We start from the raw sequence: 17,935 nt of genomic DNA on the forward strand, positions 1-17,935 counted from the left end.
TTATTTTTGGGGTCAGTGGATGTCTGTTTCCAGACTGATATTTTCACTCCTCTGCTGAAGAGCAGAATGAACTTTTCCTCAGCTTCACCTCACCCTCTCACATGACATCAAGGTATAATTTATTCCCAGCTAAAAACAGCTCGTGCTTCAAATCTTGACACCTCCTGCCACCCTCAGCCTGCAACTCTGAGTCTGGAATAATTTAATAACATGTTGTTTCTGCAAGAGGTGGAAAGTTCTCCTTCAGGTGGTTTGTTCTCTCACTGTGACCGTTTCTCATTAGGCTCATTTGCTTTTCTGAAGTAGATTTATTGGACTTGCAGGATCATATAGTCTGGATCTCTCTCTTACATTAATCAGCAGATTAACTTTCCTGCTTCACCTAAATCATTTTCTTTGTATTTGTCTCTGTCTCATTACCTTTGCAGTGTTCTGAAAACAGTATGAAGACTTGAGAGCAGGGCCACACTAATGACTGCTTTAAAGAACATGTAGCGCACGACTGACCGCAGCACGGCAGTAAATGTCACAAAAGCTTTTATCTCCTTTCTGCATGTGACACTAATTGTGATCCCGCTTTGGCTCTCTAATGGTCTGACACGGCATTGATCAAGTCAAGTTTGGAGGAAGACATGAAAGTCTGTCGAACTTCAAACATGAATTATTCACTTTCATACTTTTCACACATTCTCACAAGACTTCTCCTGAAACAAAAAGAGAAGAGGTATAACCTAAGGTTCTTAATGTTCAGTTTTTAGAGCATCTCCAAAACCCATGTCAGGCGCTCCCCATCTGCAGCAGTTTTTACCAGGGATGAGTCCTGACTCACGAATATTGAAATAGCTGTTAGCTGGACAGAGCCTAAGTAGCATCACAGAAGTTTGGCGTTATTTCACACTTGATTCACCAACAAATAAATGTGGAAAACCAGAAAAGCATTCAGAGAGCTCAGACCTCCATCAAGCATATTGTGAATGTCACGCAACACTTATGTCTTACTATAATGTTATACTCCCTTTCAGCAGACTGTCTGCTACAATTTGGTGTTAGTTGCAGGTTTATACAATAATTTGTTATCTGACAGTGTTGAAAGTTATGATGACCCAGGACATATTTCATATTCAGGATCTTATTATCCAGAATATTGCCAGGATCTGGATTGAAGTTTTATATCTGTCAGAAATTATGGTGACCTTGTCTTGTTTTGTTTTGCAAAGCAATCCGACCATTTATCGTGGAGTTATATACACATATGGTGAAAATGACCCTATCTCACAATGATAGAGAATCCTTTAAAAAAATCTTGGATCAAGACATTGATTCGGATCACCTCCAAAATCATTCAAAAAAATGTTGAACATGTCTTAAAAAATTCATGAAGATCCTTTTGTTACTTTTTGAAATATGTTGTTCACAGACAAACAGACACAAACTCTCCAAAAGCATAACCTCCTTGGCGGAGGTAAAAATCAAGAATGTTAAAATAGCACTGGTATTGAATCAGTAGCAGTATTAATGGTACCAAAACACAGGTATGGGTGTTGGGACCTAAGAAATTGGATCCCTATGTTGAAGGTTGCAGCAGTTTGTGCTCTTTTCTTGGAAGAAAGACTAGGAGAGGATTACTTTGGTGTCAGAGTTTCTGGTTTGTTTTTAGACCACATATAAGTACTCAGCTGAAGTCTCTCTTTCTGAAGGACAGAGAAAGAGCTTCCATCACTGAGTGTGAGTTACATCTAACTTATCTATAGGAGCCCCTACACGTCTATCGTCATTGGTTATAGCAAGTCTGGGCCTTTCTCCATCTTGTTCTTTCTGTTTTCGGGTGAATACGATTCTTCCTCCCTATCTGGGCTGTAAACTATGTGTGCCTGTGTGTGTGCCTGTGTGCCTGTGTGTGTGTGTGTGTGTGTGTGTGTGTGTGTGTGTGTGTGTGTGTGTGTGTGTGTGTGTGTGTGTGTGTGTGTGTGTGTGTGTGCGTGCGTGAGTGAGTGATTCAGGCTTGTCTAACATGTTTTGGTCAGTGTGCTCTTACAAAATATGCTGCAGTTGGTGTCTGCCTTACACAAGCAGTCCCCTTCCTCTTTTCTACTTCTGCCTACACAACCTGTTCACCTCTCACATCACAGCCATTCAAAGAAGACATAACATCAAACTGAGCATTAAAAAAGTAGTTTTTAATTAAACAACAAAAATGTATGCAATGAAATGACGATATTACAAATAACTTGAGAAAGCAGAAGTACCAGTTGACAGGAAAACAAGTGCAACTCTGTGAGATTCAGAGCTTAAGAAAAACAAAGAGACGTCTGCAGCACCGAAGAGTTCTGGAAGGAACTCAAGTTAAACAAAATGTGTTTTACACTGAGTGAAACAAGGACATAGATCATATTGATTTATTAATCATTTTAAACATCAATAACTGTTGAACAAGCCTACATCAGGACAGTCATTGAATGGATCTGTTCCTCTTTATGTCTGCAGGGGGCGGACATGGGGTGACGGTTGTTTGGATAACCAGCAGGTAGTCAGTAGTGGCTATCAAAAAGTGCTTTTGCCTAAAATGTCCACCCCTAGTTTTTATCACAAGTGGCTCAAGGAAGGAAAACTAGCAACAGGGTGGTGGGCAACCCAAGCCTCAGTGGCTAAGATTACATGCCATCAATATTTGGGTTAGGTCGATATTCCTGTTTCTGAAACATTCTGAATAACCTGTTTACATATGTGAGCAAACAGGGTTATCCGTGTTCACATGGTATCACAATCAACAGCAACGCATGAACAACATCTCTACATACAGAAGACGTCATGACGCAGTGCGCGTCGTTGCTGCTTCTTCTTCCTGTATCCATAGCAACAGCATCAACAACAACAACAGTAGCAGCACAGTGGAAATGATAGGACTTCCTGTACTCAAAAGACCAAGATTCCTTGCAAGTGGAACACAAATTAAAATTAGTTTCAGTGGGGATAACCCAATAGGCCTATGCATGACCAAATATCCGGGTTAGAAAAGGAGTAACCCAGGGGGGATTTTCAGGTAAAAAGGGTTATTTGTGTTTACAGGACCGTGTGCAGACGGGTTGATGCTAATATTCCAAATATGAAAGAGTGAATGACTGCATGTTAACATAGCTACTAATGAAACGCCAAGTAGCAGCAGACTGATCAGGGTGTCCATGCTGACCTCTGTTCTCTTCTGAAAGCGATTACAACAAACACGTGAGCATCAGAATTGGACCCCAAAGTAATGAAAGAATGAGGCCAAGGAACAAGGAAGTGTTGACTCAATCTTCAATTCCACACCAGATCAGTCCAACATCTCTACGGTCTAGGGGATGTGAACCATGTGGTCATAAAATTTTGGCCAATTAGTGAGTCTGATACATAGTCAGAAGAATTTTTTCACTTACACGGTTGTTTTGCAAACTGTACACCCTGTGTTAGGAGCAGAGAAGCAGCTCACTGAATGGATGATTTGTGAATCCCTTCATGCTGCATGAGGAGCTCCTGCAGCCTTATTTATCTCCTCTGAATGCTTAAAATGGAGCACAAGATAGCACATTATGATCATTTTTACTGTTAAGGGAAATGGGTTAGGCCTTCAGGGTTAATACCACAGCTGTGAGGTGTGTTTTCTGCTCATTGCACCGTGCTGTGTACTGTTTAGTTTCCATGTCAGAGTTATAAAAAGTAGAACTGGTTTTCCTCCGCTCTCTGTTGTCCACTTACAGCTCGAGAATTACCCCCTGTTGTCACATTTCTAACAAGAATCATGTTCACTTAGCAAGCATAAGTGCTCTCTCTCACTGGCTGTATATACAGTACACACACACTCACACACTCACACACACATTAGTGTTTTAATCAGAGCATCAGGAGGCAGTAGGAGGCAGAGCACTCGCTGCCTCACTCACTGAGAAATCGCCAGTGTTTGTGCGAGCGTTGAGCCTGCCTGCTGGCTCCACTCAGACTCAGAGATGGAAGCAGAGCAAAGCGTTTCCCTCTGCCTCCCCGCGCAGCAGCTGCACTGCGTTTACCTGAAAACTTTGAGGCATTAGTGGAATTGAGGTAGGCTTCTTCTTCTTGTTTTTCCTCCTAAACTCTCTGAATTTCACTCTTTCATCCTACCGTTCTTTGTTTACCTTTCCTGCTCACCCCCTCACCTCTCTGTGTTGTTCTTCCTCAGTCGATTGCCTCACTTTTACCACCTCTAGCCGCCCACTCCTCCGCTCTCGCTTCATTCCTCTGCTCTGTTTCTCTTTACTCTGCCCACCTCCTCCATCGCCTCCTCTTGTTACAGTTAGTTTTGGTGCAGCACGACGGCTGAGCAGTGATCACTCAGCTGTGGCAACAAGTTCCTTCATCTTCTTGCTAAACAAATATTAAAGAACACCGATCTCTGAAATTCGGAAACAACTACCTTGAAGGGGTATCACAATAGAGTTTTATTTGACAGGGGGAAGGGGAATACTTAAGTGCTTCAAAAGTCTTTTTTTATTATTATTTGAAAGCTCTACGCACACCAGGTATCTTGTTTGGCTTGATTGACACATTTTGAAACCTAGATTTGGATGATAAACTTGAAATGCAGGGGCTGTATAAGAAACACAAGATTTTTTTCAGTTAGGAGAATCAAAGAAAGACAAAAAAAGTCTTCAAAGCAGAAATAATGCAACTTTTTAAATTAAGCCACTAGTTTTATTCTGGCAGAACAAGAAAATTGGATTGAGGATGTCGACTTTTCATTTCCTCTTGATTGTCTCACAAAGCTCTGCCAGAGTGTTTTATTTTTCAATCATGTTGATGATGATTGGTTGCAGCCCAGTCGGTTTTATAGTACTTTTTTAATACAATATGATCCAAACAATCTAAATGGAGATGTTTTCATCCTCCCATGCAGTTATCTTATCATTAGATCCTGAATATTGGGATCAGTCGTTTTGATATTGAAATGAAAACACTTATTTGGTGTTATGTAATTTAGTTAAGTCACAGTCACACTGCTGCAACAGAAGATCCCCACAAGTGGACGAGTGGACACTTGTTTTCCTGGATGGATTACTGCAGATTGGAGGAGGAACACATCAAATACCGCCGTCCCAGGGAGGATTACTAAGACTCATTTACTTTATCCCGACTGCTCTTTCTTAACGCTTCCCCTGCGTCTCTCGAGGCGGCTGCGGCGCGACACACGTATGAGAGGTTACTCATGCTCTTTAAGTAGAATTTGTAATCAGAGGCATTTGAACCGAGCAAAGAGAAACAGTTTGTTCAAGCAGATGAGTTTACCAAAGGGCAGGGAAAACGGTGTAAGATGTGACTTTGAAAAACTCCTAACCTCTCCTGGGGATCTTCAAGGACCGGGTTGCTCCCTGGTGAGTTAAAAACTGTGCAGTAGGGTCACACACCCCCTCATAGAAATTCAGCAGACCGTTTCATTCCCATCATGCAGGCTGAGAGACACCTCTGCTCCTTTCATCTTATCAGATGTGTGACTCAGGCCTGTCTGCCTCAGTGGTCCTCAGCGCTAGAGGAAGTCCAGGGAGTCCAATCATCTGCTCAGCCGTCCAATTCCCTCCCGCCACCATCCCAGAAAAATAAGGTCACTTGGAGCCCGCTGATAGAAGCGCTCTCCACGCTGCCTCTTTAAGAAGAGAGCTGCAGATTGAGCCAGGCAGCTGGATGGTTAAGGGGTAAACTTGTGTCCAGCTGTCCTGCTTTTCTGGATCGAGTCTTCCTCAGGGGCTGCCGGCTCGTGCACGTGCTGCAGCACTCGACCTCGTGTCGGCCACTCAACTTCATAAGAGGCAGGGAGCCAGTGGGCGGCTGGAGATGACATGTGGGAGAATCAAGGGGCTTTGATGATGCTGATGGTGGAAAAAGCGAGGAGTGATCTGTGTTATTTTTAACCCTTGCAGCTCATGCAACAAAAGATTTGTCCTTTTTTCCCACTGAAAACATAAAAATCACATTTGAAACGTACAAATTTACTTTTCTTGACACGTTTGGTATTTAACCTCACTTCTCCTTTACAAAAATATATCAGTAAATTAAAACGAAAATATAAAAGCAAAATACTCTTCTTAACAGCAACCAGTGGCTTGTTCTCAGAAAAATAAAATCAATTATTCCGGTATTTTACTTCTCTATTTACTGGTATAGAGCACCACATTTCTTAATCTTAATCTGCAACAGGTCAGGGTCAGGGTTGGCTGGTGTAGGTTTTTATTCATGCTTACACATTTGTCTCTTTTCTTCTTCAGGTCAATCCAGAGCCAACATGATCCCACTCAAACAACCGCGCAACATCAAAGCATCCAACGACACCCTGGCCTCCATCGACCTGGAGGGCCTCGCCGAGCAGCCTGTCCCCAAAGCTACACCCCCACCCTTACCTAAGAAGTCGATACCTCACTCCTGTACAGAACCCAACCTGGGAGGCCGGGAACAACACCAGGGAGCTCTTAGGCCTCGGGCTGAGGCCAAACCTGGAGGCACCAACCTGAGCGTCGCCAACCCTCTGTACGATTTAGACTGGGAGACGGCGAGTCAGAGCTCCTCTCTGAGCTCCGAGCCTCATCGAGCTCACGACCACGAGAGCGGGGACTCCTTGGAGAGACCATCAGCTGCTACTCCTGCCAGCAAGGGCCGCCCAGCAAACAGCCTGTCCTCTCTGGTGTCCCAACCTGGATCTGCTGCTCACAGCAGCACCACCGGGAGGGAGAGGAGAGTCTACCCAAGCACAGAGTCCTTAGCTGGGAGAGGTCGCACAACAGGTCGAGGTGCTGCTGCAGGAGGAGGCACCAAAGCTCACAGACCTGCTCTGTACAGGGGGTTAGACAGCTGGGACGAAGTAGTGGGAAGGATCCGTGGACTCCACACAGACACGCTGAGGAAGCTGGCAACAAAGTGCGAGGACCGTTTCATGGCTGGTCAGAAGGATCACTTAAGATTCGGGACTGACAGCTGGTCCCACTTCAGACTGACAACTGGGAAACCGTGCTGCGAGGCCGGAGACGCCGTTTACTACACTGCCTCCTACGCCAAGGATCCTCTGGTCAACTATGCCATCAAGGTGAGAAGTGTTTGCAAATTATATTCAATTTTTTGTTACCCTCTGATTTCCACACCTGTTAAAGAGTTTGCAAGAAAAAGACCCTAAAAATCCAACTAATAACAAGTAGCAGTGGAGAAACAAGAGTGTGTGTGTATCCAGAGTGCAGGTCAGTCTGAACCTGTGGTTTGTTTGTAGCCTTTTAGCCAAACCAAGGTTGAAAACAATCGCTGTTTATTGGTTTTTACTGTCAGAGTACACTCAATGGACCGTATGAAGTCTTTCACTCCCACTTCCAATCAGTTTCCACCCACATTCAGCTCGACTCAAATAAGCAGCTGAATGTGCCTACAGGTTATACTGTACGCTTTTATTTCATCTCACTGGTTTGAGTTTGTTTTTTAGTGGTTCCTTTGCGCTCTCCCTTCATGTAAATAGAGTTTTAGGTGCTCTTTTCTGAGTCCTGAGCTTGCTGTCCTTGAAGCAGCGATATTAAATCCTTGTTTTCAAGTACAGGAATACCCGCCCGCTCTCAGCCAAGGTGAAGGAAGGCGGAAACATTGGCACTTAAACTTTGAGCCTTTAGGGCACAACTTTGTGCAGTAAAACCTGTGTGTGCATGCGTTTTGTTTTGACTCATACATAATTATGTGAGGCTTCCAGTCATGTCTGCGTGTGGTAGCGAGACTGTACGAGGAAGCTCTGAAGTCAAAAACAAACCTGGCTGAAGGTTGCATTATTCACCGTATGTGAGTGTCTCTGCTTTCTGCAGCACTTCAAAGCTTCACCTTCATATTCAAGTTTTGTTTTTTTTTATCATGTTTGTGCATAAATAAGACGACCATGAGCTGCAGAGCGCACACAGGCCCCAACATCCCAATTAAACTCTTCCCAACCTTTATTTTAATGTGGCCCAGTTGTTCCTGAACTCCTCCTGATGCTCCTGTAAATTAGATTTTTCACACCCTGATGTTTTTAAAGCACTGCTAATTATTCATCATCCATCTTTAGCACATCTGTGTGAATTCTGAACTCCCAGAAGAGTTCAGAGTAAGTCGGTGTGCCTCAAAGCTTTAATTCATCTCTGAAATATCAGCAGTAAAGAATCAAGGTTACTTCTGGTTGTCTTGGAGCTTGGATAAAGAATGGCTCCTTTTCAGAGAGACCTGATATTATGTCCTTAAGAGAAGTGCACTTGGCAGCTGTCGATTTCAAACCTACATGTCGAAACAGACTTCAGGTTGTCATGCACATTCCTAAAGAGTGTTTTTTAAGGAACGCAGAGGTTCTCCATCCCACATGGAAATCTAATAAACTGTGAGTAAGTTATGCCAGAACCAACAGGTTCAATGTCAGTCGTAATGGAGGCATTAGAGAGAAATAGCCGAGGTGGTGATGAAAGAAAACACACTTTAGAAATTAAGTCATCAGATTGAGATTTCAGGTTAAAGTCAAAGCCAACAAAATAATCTGTAATTTTCTTCAACAGGTATAGAGCTTTGTCTGACACAAAAGATAGCATTGAGGTCACTTTTTATGAAATGTTTTAATAAAGCTGAGAGATATGAGACCATTTTTACTAATATCTTAATCTAAATTAACAGGAGAGGTTAATTTCTCAAAATAATTAGCAAGTGAAAGGGTCAGAGAAGGTGTGATTTATTCAAATATTGGATTTTTGCAGATATCCAATATGCTGCTATATCGAAACCCCTTTTGGCCGATACCGATACCGATAATCACAAGTTTGTTTGTTTTTATTACTGTAAAGAAAGCTAAATCTATCCTGTACTGGCATTGATATGTTACTCTAACTGTGACGGTCTTATTTGTGTAAGAAACATACATAAAACAAAACAAAAAACGTTTGATTTTACCATAAATAAGAAATGTATTATTTTTTCAAACTAAAGACATTCAGTATTGAAATACAGAAAAATAATTTCTTAAGATCACATGAACTTTAAATGTACAATGGATTTTTAAACATAACCAGCTACTGTAAGAACCTGGTGACAGACACAGAGCTCTGCAGTGCAAATAAATGAAGTGCTACATTTTATTTAAGGAGCTTATTTTTCAGATGGAAAATAGAAATAATCCTAACTGAATAGCACCTTATCGGCTCTGCCTATTGGCAGAAATTTTCATATCTGCCGATACCGATAAACGTGCTTTTAAGAATTTATCAGCCGATACCAATATTGTGCCGATAGTATCGTGCATCCCTATTCAAATATGTTTTGCAGGATTTGCAAGAGACTCTTTATTTTAGGGACACACAATATATCAGTATCAATATTGGCACCGGCAGATGTGCAAAAGTGGGCCAATATTTACTCATTAGCTGCCGGCTACTTTCAGAGTATCTTGAATGATGTACCTGAGAAGAGTGGACCCTCTTTTTTATGTCTCTCTTCCTGTTTTTGACCCAAAAAAACAGACAAAACATACTTTTTTGATCACGTTCATCTCAGGCGCTATATCCTTTGATCCTCTCCATGGTCAACTTTTCTCACAATCGCACTGTTCTTCCTCTCTGAAATACCTCGACACATCATCTCAGATTTTTTTTCAAACCAAATCTGTAATCAGTAAATATTGGTTAATATCGGTATCAGCCAAAATGTTCATATCGGTGCATCCCTACTTCCCCACCAACAAATAAACAACTCTTCTCAACAAAATCTTATATCAGGCAAAAACATTATCTCCTCTGCAGTTTTTACATTTTCTTACCGGTGTCCTTTCGCACAACAATACATGCAACCAAAACCAAAAGTGCACTATTTACAAAATATGTATGAATTATATAAAAATAGTTTTATGCATTGCAATCTGTGACATCACCAATTGTTCAAAGACGACTCCTCAATATTATACACAACTTTGTCTTTGCAACACTTTCCTGAGATTGTAGCCCATAACCGTTAACTGTTTCTGATAAAAGTGAAGCAGCAGTCAAACCCTAAATTTCATCCTAACTTGTTGTGATTTCTCACCCTTTGTTTGTATTTCAGCGTTGCAGTAAGTCTGCAGAGAGCGATCCTATCCTTTACTTGGCCTCTTTTCTCATAACTGTGATCAAAGTGTTGAAAGAGAGAGCTGAGGAGGCTGTCACTGATGATCAGCAGACAGACGCACTCACTGCTGACTCTGACTGACTGGAGACTGCTTTATTGATGCTCTAAGCTGCAGAGATCTTGAGAGAGCTGAGCAAAACAGGGGAAAACACAGAGTTTTGAACATCTTTGATCGCTGAGATTTGGTGTGCATTCCACGCTAAAAGAGTATTTTTCGCTCCTGATGTTGCACAAAATTTCCGTGAAAGATTTCCCACAGCGGATAAATTCAACCACAATAAACTGTAAGACTTCCAACAAATCCCAATAAAAGAAAGGAAGTGTTTTTTATGAGCCACTTCACTTCTTCAGAAGGGCTCATCTTGTTTCTGACCTTTCCTGTAACTCTGAAACTGACGATACTCGACACTCGCAGGCACTTCAAACCGTGATTAGCTATCTGGGCAGAAAGGAGCCAAGTGTTTGAACCTCTCCAGGGCTGTTTTTCATCTTTGCACAACAATTCTTTTTCATCTGAGCCACTGAGTGCTTGCACATAAAAGGAAATTTTTCTTCATGTTGTTTTCTAGCTCTGATGGAGTACGTCTTAGTTTTTTAGACAGCACTCTTAGACTTCCTCCTACTGTCATAAACCCATTGTCCTGACTTTGGATTACAATTTCAAGCAGGTGTTGTAGTTAAATTTTGAGGGTATTCTGGAGTGATTTTGCTTGATGATAAGTCTTCTTTTAGTTAGGATACTAGCGTGCAGTCTAGAAGCACTGCAAAGTTGCAGTATTGGGATTCAAACCTCCTGAAGTAATACACAAAGGCGCTCTTTTATCAATCTTGCGTGGAAATTGGTGCAGATTGGGGCGTAGAAATTAGCCTACTAGGAGATACATGTGTGAACTATGAAACGTGCATACCTGGGCCAATCACAGCGTACGTCTGACCTGCTATTCCCAGTTCAGTTGTTGATCAAGACCATCGCAACAGAGGTAGAGAGAAATGAAGCTGTGTTGTTTGAAAGAAAGAGTCAGGAAACACGCGTCCAAAAGGAAATCACTGGGCACAGAAGTCATACGCCCAGCTGACAGGCTGATGTTCAATCACTAATCCCAACTCTTCTTAACCAATCACAGCGTGTGTCTGACACAAGGTGGTGTATTTAAATCATGTATTCACTCTTTTTTATCCCTGCTACTTCTTTGTTACCCAGCTCTTGCTGTCCTGATAATCTCTCCTCCACCCCAGCCTCCTCCTGTTAAGACTCTACATATGTATCCTATTGATCTGTATGTACGTATTGGGGCTTTTGCAATAGGGATCGACCGATTATCGGCCGGGCCGATTATCAGGGCCAATATTTGGCATTTTGGGGCATCAGCTTTTTTTTAATCCGACGGCCGATAAGAAACCCATTCAAAACTGTGTTGTTTTGGCTCTGATGCTTCTCTGCACAAAGTTTCTCCCTGTCTACATTATGGAAGCCTAAAGCCGCGTTTCCACCAAGCAGTCCGGGTCGGTTCGTCTCGGAACGTTGCGCTTTTAGAGGCGTTTCCACTGACTCATCCCAGGACGGATCCCTAAAAACCGAGACGAGCCTTCCCACTTTTTTGGGACCCTTTCATATGGGTGCCAGACTAAACCGATCCGCTCTCGGAAGGTGGAGCAACACACCGCAGACCGTTGATTGGTCAAAAGAATCGTCACTTACCCCGACAGCGGCTGCATTTCTCCTGGCGGCACACAGTCTTCTCTGAAACGAAGCTTGATTGCACTTTGTAACAGAGAGTTACATGAAAATCACAGAGAGGACGAAATGCTGCATGTCTTCCACCCGTGCTCTTTGTTTATTGTGTCGCGTTTTCTTCTTCGTTGTATTTAATAGCGGGGTAAGCTGCTACGGCGTTGCGCTATTGTTTACCAGCTGCGGCTTCCGGCATCCGGCTTACACGCCGCCCACCACGAGAGGGCACAGTTTGCTGTGGAAACGCAAACGGGATCAGACTTAACTGTCCCAAACTGTCCCAAACCGTACTGAACCGACCCGGTTCAGTACCACTGCTTGGTGGAAACGCAGCTGAAACGCATGGTCATTTAAAATCAGTCATGTAAAACCAAACAAAAAAACAATTTAACTGCAATTCTGTCCAGTTTTGTTGCAGTTACAAAATAATTTTGGAAAACTTTATTTGCCGTAGAAAACTTTAGATATTTATCTTTTTAAGTTTTCATTAAACTTTATAAAACATGCTGCTAAGCATGGGAGCTGTTTATTAAACATATGCTTGGAGGCATTTGATTGCAGTAAAGTGTTGGAGTTTGCATTGTTCAAAATTTTTTTACATCAATGTTTTCACTTTGACTGCAGATGACTATCGTCTTCAAATATCTGTTATTGGCCTCTTTGCCAACTAATAATCAGTATCGGTATCAGCCCCAAAAAATCCATATTGGTCTATCTCTATTTTGCAATACACTCCCTGGAAAGCTTGAGCAGGCTGCTTGACTAACCCAGGGAGTACTCTGAGAAGCAGGTCTTAAACACCAATTTTAACTGTATATATTTGGCAGTAAAAGGTTCAAATCAATGACCAGAGTGTTCGTGACTGAACTTAATTTGTCCATAATATCTAACTCTTAAGAAGCCTCCATACGATTAATTATTTACATTCAGGTCCAAAAAACATAGAAATCTTAAGATTTCTGTTAAACTATGTGTGGCAGTTGAGCAGTTGGACTCCAGCCTGAAACTGTGATCTATAGCACTTCTGTCTGCGCCAGTTTCAGGCATAAGTAGCAAAGGGAACAGACAATCCTGCACACATTCAATGCAGACAAATTTTTTGAGTCCAAGACTGCAAATTTTTTAACCTTCAAATTGATTCCAATTAACTTGATTTGCGTTCATTTTGTTGTAGATACAGTAAATATTTGTACAACCAGACACGCCATTTAAAAAATGAGGGCGACGTGAGATGAATACAGCTTTGTGTTTTCTTATCTTTTTCTTCTTGTCCGTACGGAAGCCCTGAAGGACAATGTAGTAAAGAGACAAGAAGGGGACGGGATGGTGATGTTTACAAACCATATGCCTCTAAAAACTCCTGACAGATCTGACCCGAGTTTGAAATACCTTCTGCACAACTAAACAGCCTTAGGGTCACTTTAAAATACCACAAATGAAATTTCAGATACTGACCCCACGTTGATGATAATGATCTTTTATTTCCTTCATTTCCTTCAGATCTGTCGCAGCAAAGTCAAAGAGACCCAGCAGCAGTTCTTCCACAGCCTCGCAGTGAGACAGAGCCTCGCTGTGAACTTCAACATCCAGCAAGACTGTGGACACTTCCTGGCTGATGTCCCCATCCGCCTGCTCCCCTGGGAAGAAGAGGAAGAAGAAGATGAAGAGGAAGAGGAAGAAGAGGAGGATGTAAACAGGCTGAAGGAGAAAGAGAATAAGACTGAAACTAAGACAGAGTCCAAGGCTCCCAATGGGAAACTGGCCGAAACTCCATCAGAGGGTCACATGAACACAGTGGGCCGTTTGAAGAGCCGAGTGGTCGTCATCACACGGGAGGTTCCCTTTCAAACAGTCGCCGACTTTGTCCGAGAAGGCGTCTCCAGACACACACATAACCCTGAGCTGTACGAGCGCCAGGTGTGTCTCCTGCTCCTTCAGCTGTGCTCTGGTCTGGAGCACATGAAACCGTATCATGTGACCCACTGTGACCTGCGTTTGGAAAACCTCCTGCTAGTCCACTGCCAACCTGGGAACCCCTGGAACCTGGACGCTCTGGAGCCCAACAACAACAGCAACAGCAGCGGTAGCTCTGGAGCTACGTCTGCCAGTGCGGCCGCTGCTGCTGCTAATGCCACATGCCCCGCTCGCCTCATCATCAGTAACTTCTCCCAGGCGAAGCAGAAGAGCACGCTCATGGCAGCCGATCCTGGAACACTCAGGGATCAGTCACGCCTCGCCCCAGAAATCGTCACAGCAACTCAGTACAGGAAGTGTGACGAGTTCCAGACTGGGATTCTCATCTATGAGATGCTGCACCGCCAAAACCCCTTTGAGGAGACGCCAGAGCTGAAGGAGCGAGAGTACACGTGGTCAGATCTACCCTCGCTACCTGTCAGATCTCTCTACTCACAGGGGCTGCAGCAGCTCGCCAGGTTACTGCTCACTGTCAACCCTTCTGAGAGGATTCGGATATCTGACGCCCGCGCCTGCCTGCAGTGCCTCCTGTGGGGCCCTCGTGAGGATCTGTTCCAGGCTCTGGGCTGCAGCGCCACTGGCCCCATGTCAGGAGCCACCTCCAGCCAGCGCGAGGCCACTCTCCAGAACTGGCTGGACCTGAAGCGGACACTCATGATGATTAAGTTCGCAGAGCGCTCTCTGGACTCTGCCTGTGGTGTCAGTCTGGAGGACTGGCTGTGCTGCCAGTACCTCGCCTTCGCCACCACGGACACCCTGAGCCGGGTGGTGCACATCCTGCAGCAGCCTCACCCTCTCGCTCACGCTCAGCCCCAAAACCAGAGCCAGGCAGCGCACGCAGCACAGAACCAAACTCACCAAGCACACACCGTCCACCTGACTCAGTCACAGCCTCTCTGAGTTCTTTAGACCAGCTGTTACCATGGCAACAGAGCCAACTTTCCCCATGTGGTCCCTTCTGCTGATGCTAGTGTGTGATGTAAGCTAATAGTCAGCTTTATTGTTGCAGCAGCTCAAGCTAAACAGCTAGTTGTGCATCTTCTGTGTTTCTTCATGGACTAATCAAACCGCAGAGTGAGACAGAACTCCCATCAGACAGACAGACAGGCAGAGAGACAGACAGACAGGGCTTCAGGATCAGGGTAAGTGTTACCACTCAAATTTCAGAGATTTAAACATTTTATTTTCCTAGAGTGACGTCCTTTTGGCGTCATCACATCTCTTGTTGCTCCTAACTCCCCACGATTTAAATTTTTATGAGCAACATCTGAGTTTTTACACTTTTTTGCAGCCAAATTCTACAAGAGCACAGAGGTGTAACTATGTATTATTTGTAGTTTGCATGGCAGCTGTCTCCTGGTTTTATCTGAGGTCGTTTCAAAGAGAATAATTTCAATCAGACATCTCAAGATCCCCTCAGAGTTCTGTTCTTCTAGAGGAAAACTTCAAAGTATCAGAGACACACAATTATTTCACTTCTAATGGAGTTTTGGTGAAAAAGTGTTGTTTTTTAGCAGCTAGTCATGCTCAGAAAACTACAAAGGTTGAACAAAAATGATTAAAGGAAGCACATTATAATGAAGGGACAGCTCAATTTGTCCTCAGAGTTAATCCTAATCAGATTTCTTTTTACTTTGATGCAAAAGTGAAAAACTTTTTAGTTCTGTAGCCAAAGATTTTTCCATTAATTTCCACAGTAGAGCACAGAGAAACTTAACATGAGCGCAGTCAGACTTTGTTACAGATAACCTTTACACTTTGTTCAAATGTTGCTTTTCACCTTCCAAGGCCAGTCGATAAAATATTTTAACAAAATTTGCAACCTTAAAACTTAATCCCTGTCTACTTTACACTTTGAAAGAGGAAGGTGAGCATCAAGGAGGTTTTCAGAGACTCTGAAAACAAAATGGGACGCAGGAGCCTCTGCCGTTGGATCCTTGTCGGAGTACATGCAATTATTTTCTTGCTTATACATTTTACATTATGCAGTCTTTTACTTCACTTCCATTAGTTTTGTGGCACATAAACTGATTCATTTCAGTTCAAACTTAAAGAAACCGAGTCAAAGGACTTATTTTACAGTGGATGAGACGAGAATGGGTTTTTTTTGGAGACTGCAAAAAGTTTGTCTTTTCTATTGTGTTGTTTTTGTCAAGTAGCTTCGGGACGGTTCTGCGTTACGGGAGACATTTGCACATTCAGTCTGAACGTCGGCGCTCCTCGATGGAGACATGATGATGATGATGCAGGAGAGACTGAGAGAAGTTCCTGTGAATTTGAGGAGGATTTGTTTTGCAGCGTGTGGAATGTAAAAGTTTGCCTGGACTGAAAAAAAAAGCTAAGACTTATGGACCTGGTGTCGTCTGCTCTGGAAACACAACAATCTCTCAACTGAACCACTTTCAGAAAACAAACTCAACTCAACCACTTCAACTTGCTTCCATTCCTCCTGCCTTGTTTCTTCGCTAGTTAGACAATCATACATTAATGCAAGCTGCTTTTCACGCAACAGATGTGTTCTGCTTTGATTAAATGAGTGCTTCTGGAGTATATACACGCTTTCCTGTGAGACAACAATACGAACCTTTTAAAGTTTTGTGAAGGAGAATCTAGATAACAAAAAATGTTCAAAAGTACTTTCAGCAAAATTTACCCGATGTGCTTTTTTCACATCCAGAGCTGAAGCCGGTTAGCTCGGATCACTTTCTCTCGGGATCAGGATCCTGTTTCCTTTCACTGCAGACGTACAGAACCAGGTGTCATGGTCCAAATCCAGACAAAGCAGGTGTGAGTTTGTTGCTGCATTTCAGAGAGCTTGTGTACTGAGGAATGTGTGAGGACAGCACTGGTGGCTGTCCCTGTGTCTAAAGATTTAAGCCTTTATATAGTATATATAGTATAAATATATATAACCTTTATCTATTTTAATCCACACATACACACACACACACTATTTTGTCACGTATAGAGCACCTCTATTTCTGTCACTAGAGTCTAAATATCATTTATTCACTTTTAAAGCTTTACTGCTCCTTTTGAGAAGAAGATGGAGAAACGTCATCACGGTCCCGCACAAATAACAAATAAATATTCTTCCAAGAAAAAAAATGTTACCATACAGAACATGTACAGTATTTTTACCCCCTCTTGTAAAGTTTAGGAGATGAACCACTTTGAGAAGAGGCTGAAGTCCAACATCCATCAAGCGAATACCGTGTGTTTTCTCTCTCTTTGCTCTGGTTTCCTCTCTGCATTGTTTATTGCCACTGAACAGAAAATAAAGAAGCTCTCTGAGGCTTTCTTGATATGTGTATAGTATGTCTCCTGGCCTGCAGACGTTTATTGTTGATCGAGTTAACCATCGGTAACAGAAACAATAAATATATGTTTTTATAAATACACTTTGTGCCCGTGTGTTTTTGCTGTCGTGGTGTAAAAAACAGTCGGTGATGCTGTAAATATGCCATTTCCTTCACATGCTAGAGTCAGGAATAAGAGCACGTTCACTCAGCTTCCTCTCCGTTTGGATCTAGACTGATGCAACTGATTTCAGCAGAATCCAAACCATACTGAAGCTTTTGGCTGGTAATGAACCTTTAAATTATTTACAGTGACCATTCTAAAACTGGAATCAAATTAATCACTCCTGAAACTGGAGCATCAACCAAATCCCTGTGATATTTTTTATTTTTTTATTTCAGGAGAAGACTCGACTGTTCTTTTTCTCTCTGTACGTCCTGTGTCTTTGCCAATGAGTCTGAGTGTCTGGTGTATTCCAGAGATCAAAAGTTAACCTCTATATCATAAAAGATTCACTAAATCTCTCATTTTAAAGTCTAAATAAGTCTTTGCATATCAATCTGTGGGCTAACTTTTTAGCCTGTGACCCCCAAAATTATGGTGCCTGATGCTGGCGACTCCCTAGTGTGGGAAAACACAGATAGACCAATTAAAAAAAAAAAAAAGAAGAATGAGATACTTAACTGATAAGTAGAAAACCAGCCAGTTAGATACTGTTGTTATCCTTTCTTAGCCACCTTGTAGGATTTGAATCAACAAAAAGATGTGAAAAACTAATGAAATGTTTTT

The 17,935-nt window shown here is 42.6% G+C and overlaps 1 protein-coding gene across 1 annotated transcript in view; it reads left to right on the forward strand.

The window, feature by feature from the left end:
• The window catches only part of peak1 (pseudopodium-enriched atypical kinase 1), a 129,801-nt gene extending 112,554 nt beyond the window's left edge, over nt 1-17,247 (forward strand). The window contains exons 6-7 of the mRNA XM_074677067.1: nt 6,267-7,078; nt 13,373-17,247. Coding sequence (XP_074533168.1) covers nt 6,267-7,078; nt 13,373-14,746 — 2,186 coding nt within the window. The 3' untranslated portion in view covers nt 14,747-17,247. The remainder of the gene's footprint in view (nt 1-6,266; nt 7,079-13,372) is intronic.
• The last annotated feature ends 688 nt before the right edge of the window (nt 17,248-17,935 follow it).

Source organism: Halichoeres trimaculatus, unplaced genomic scaffold (assembly GCF_033239565.1).
Source record: "Halichoeres trimaculatus isolate MK-OKI-2021-1 unplaced genomic scaffold, fHalTri1.1 fHalTri1_scaffold_10, whole genome shotgun sequence".
Lineage (NCBI taxonomy): Eukaryota > Metazoa > Chordata > Actinopteri > Labriformes > Labridae > Halichoeres > Halichoeres trimaculatus.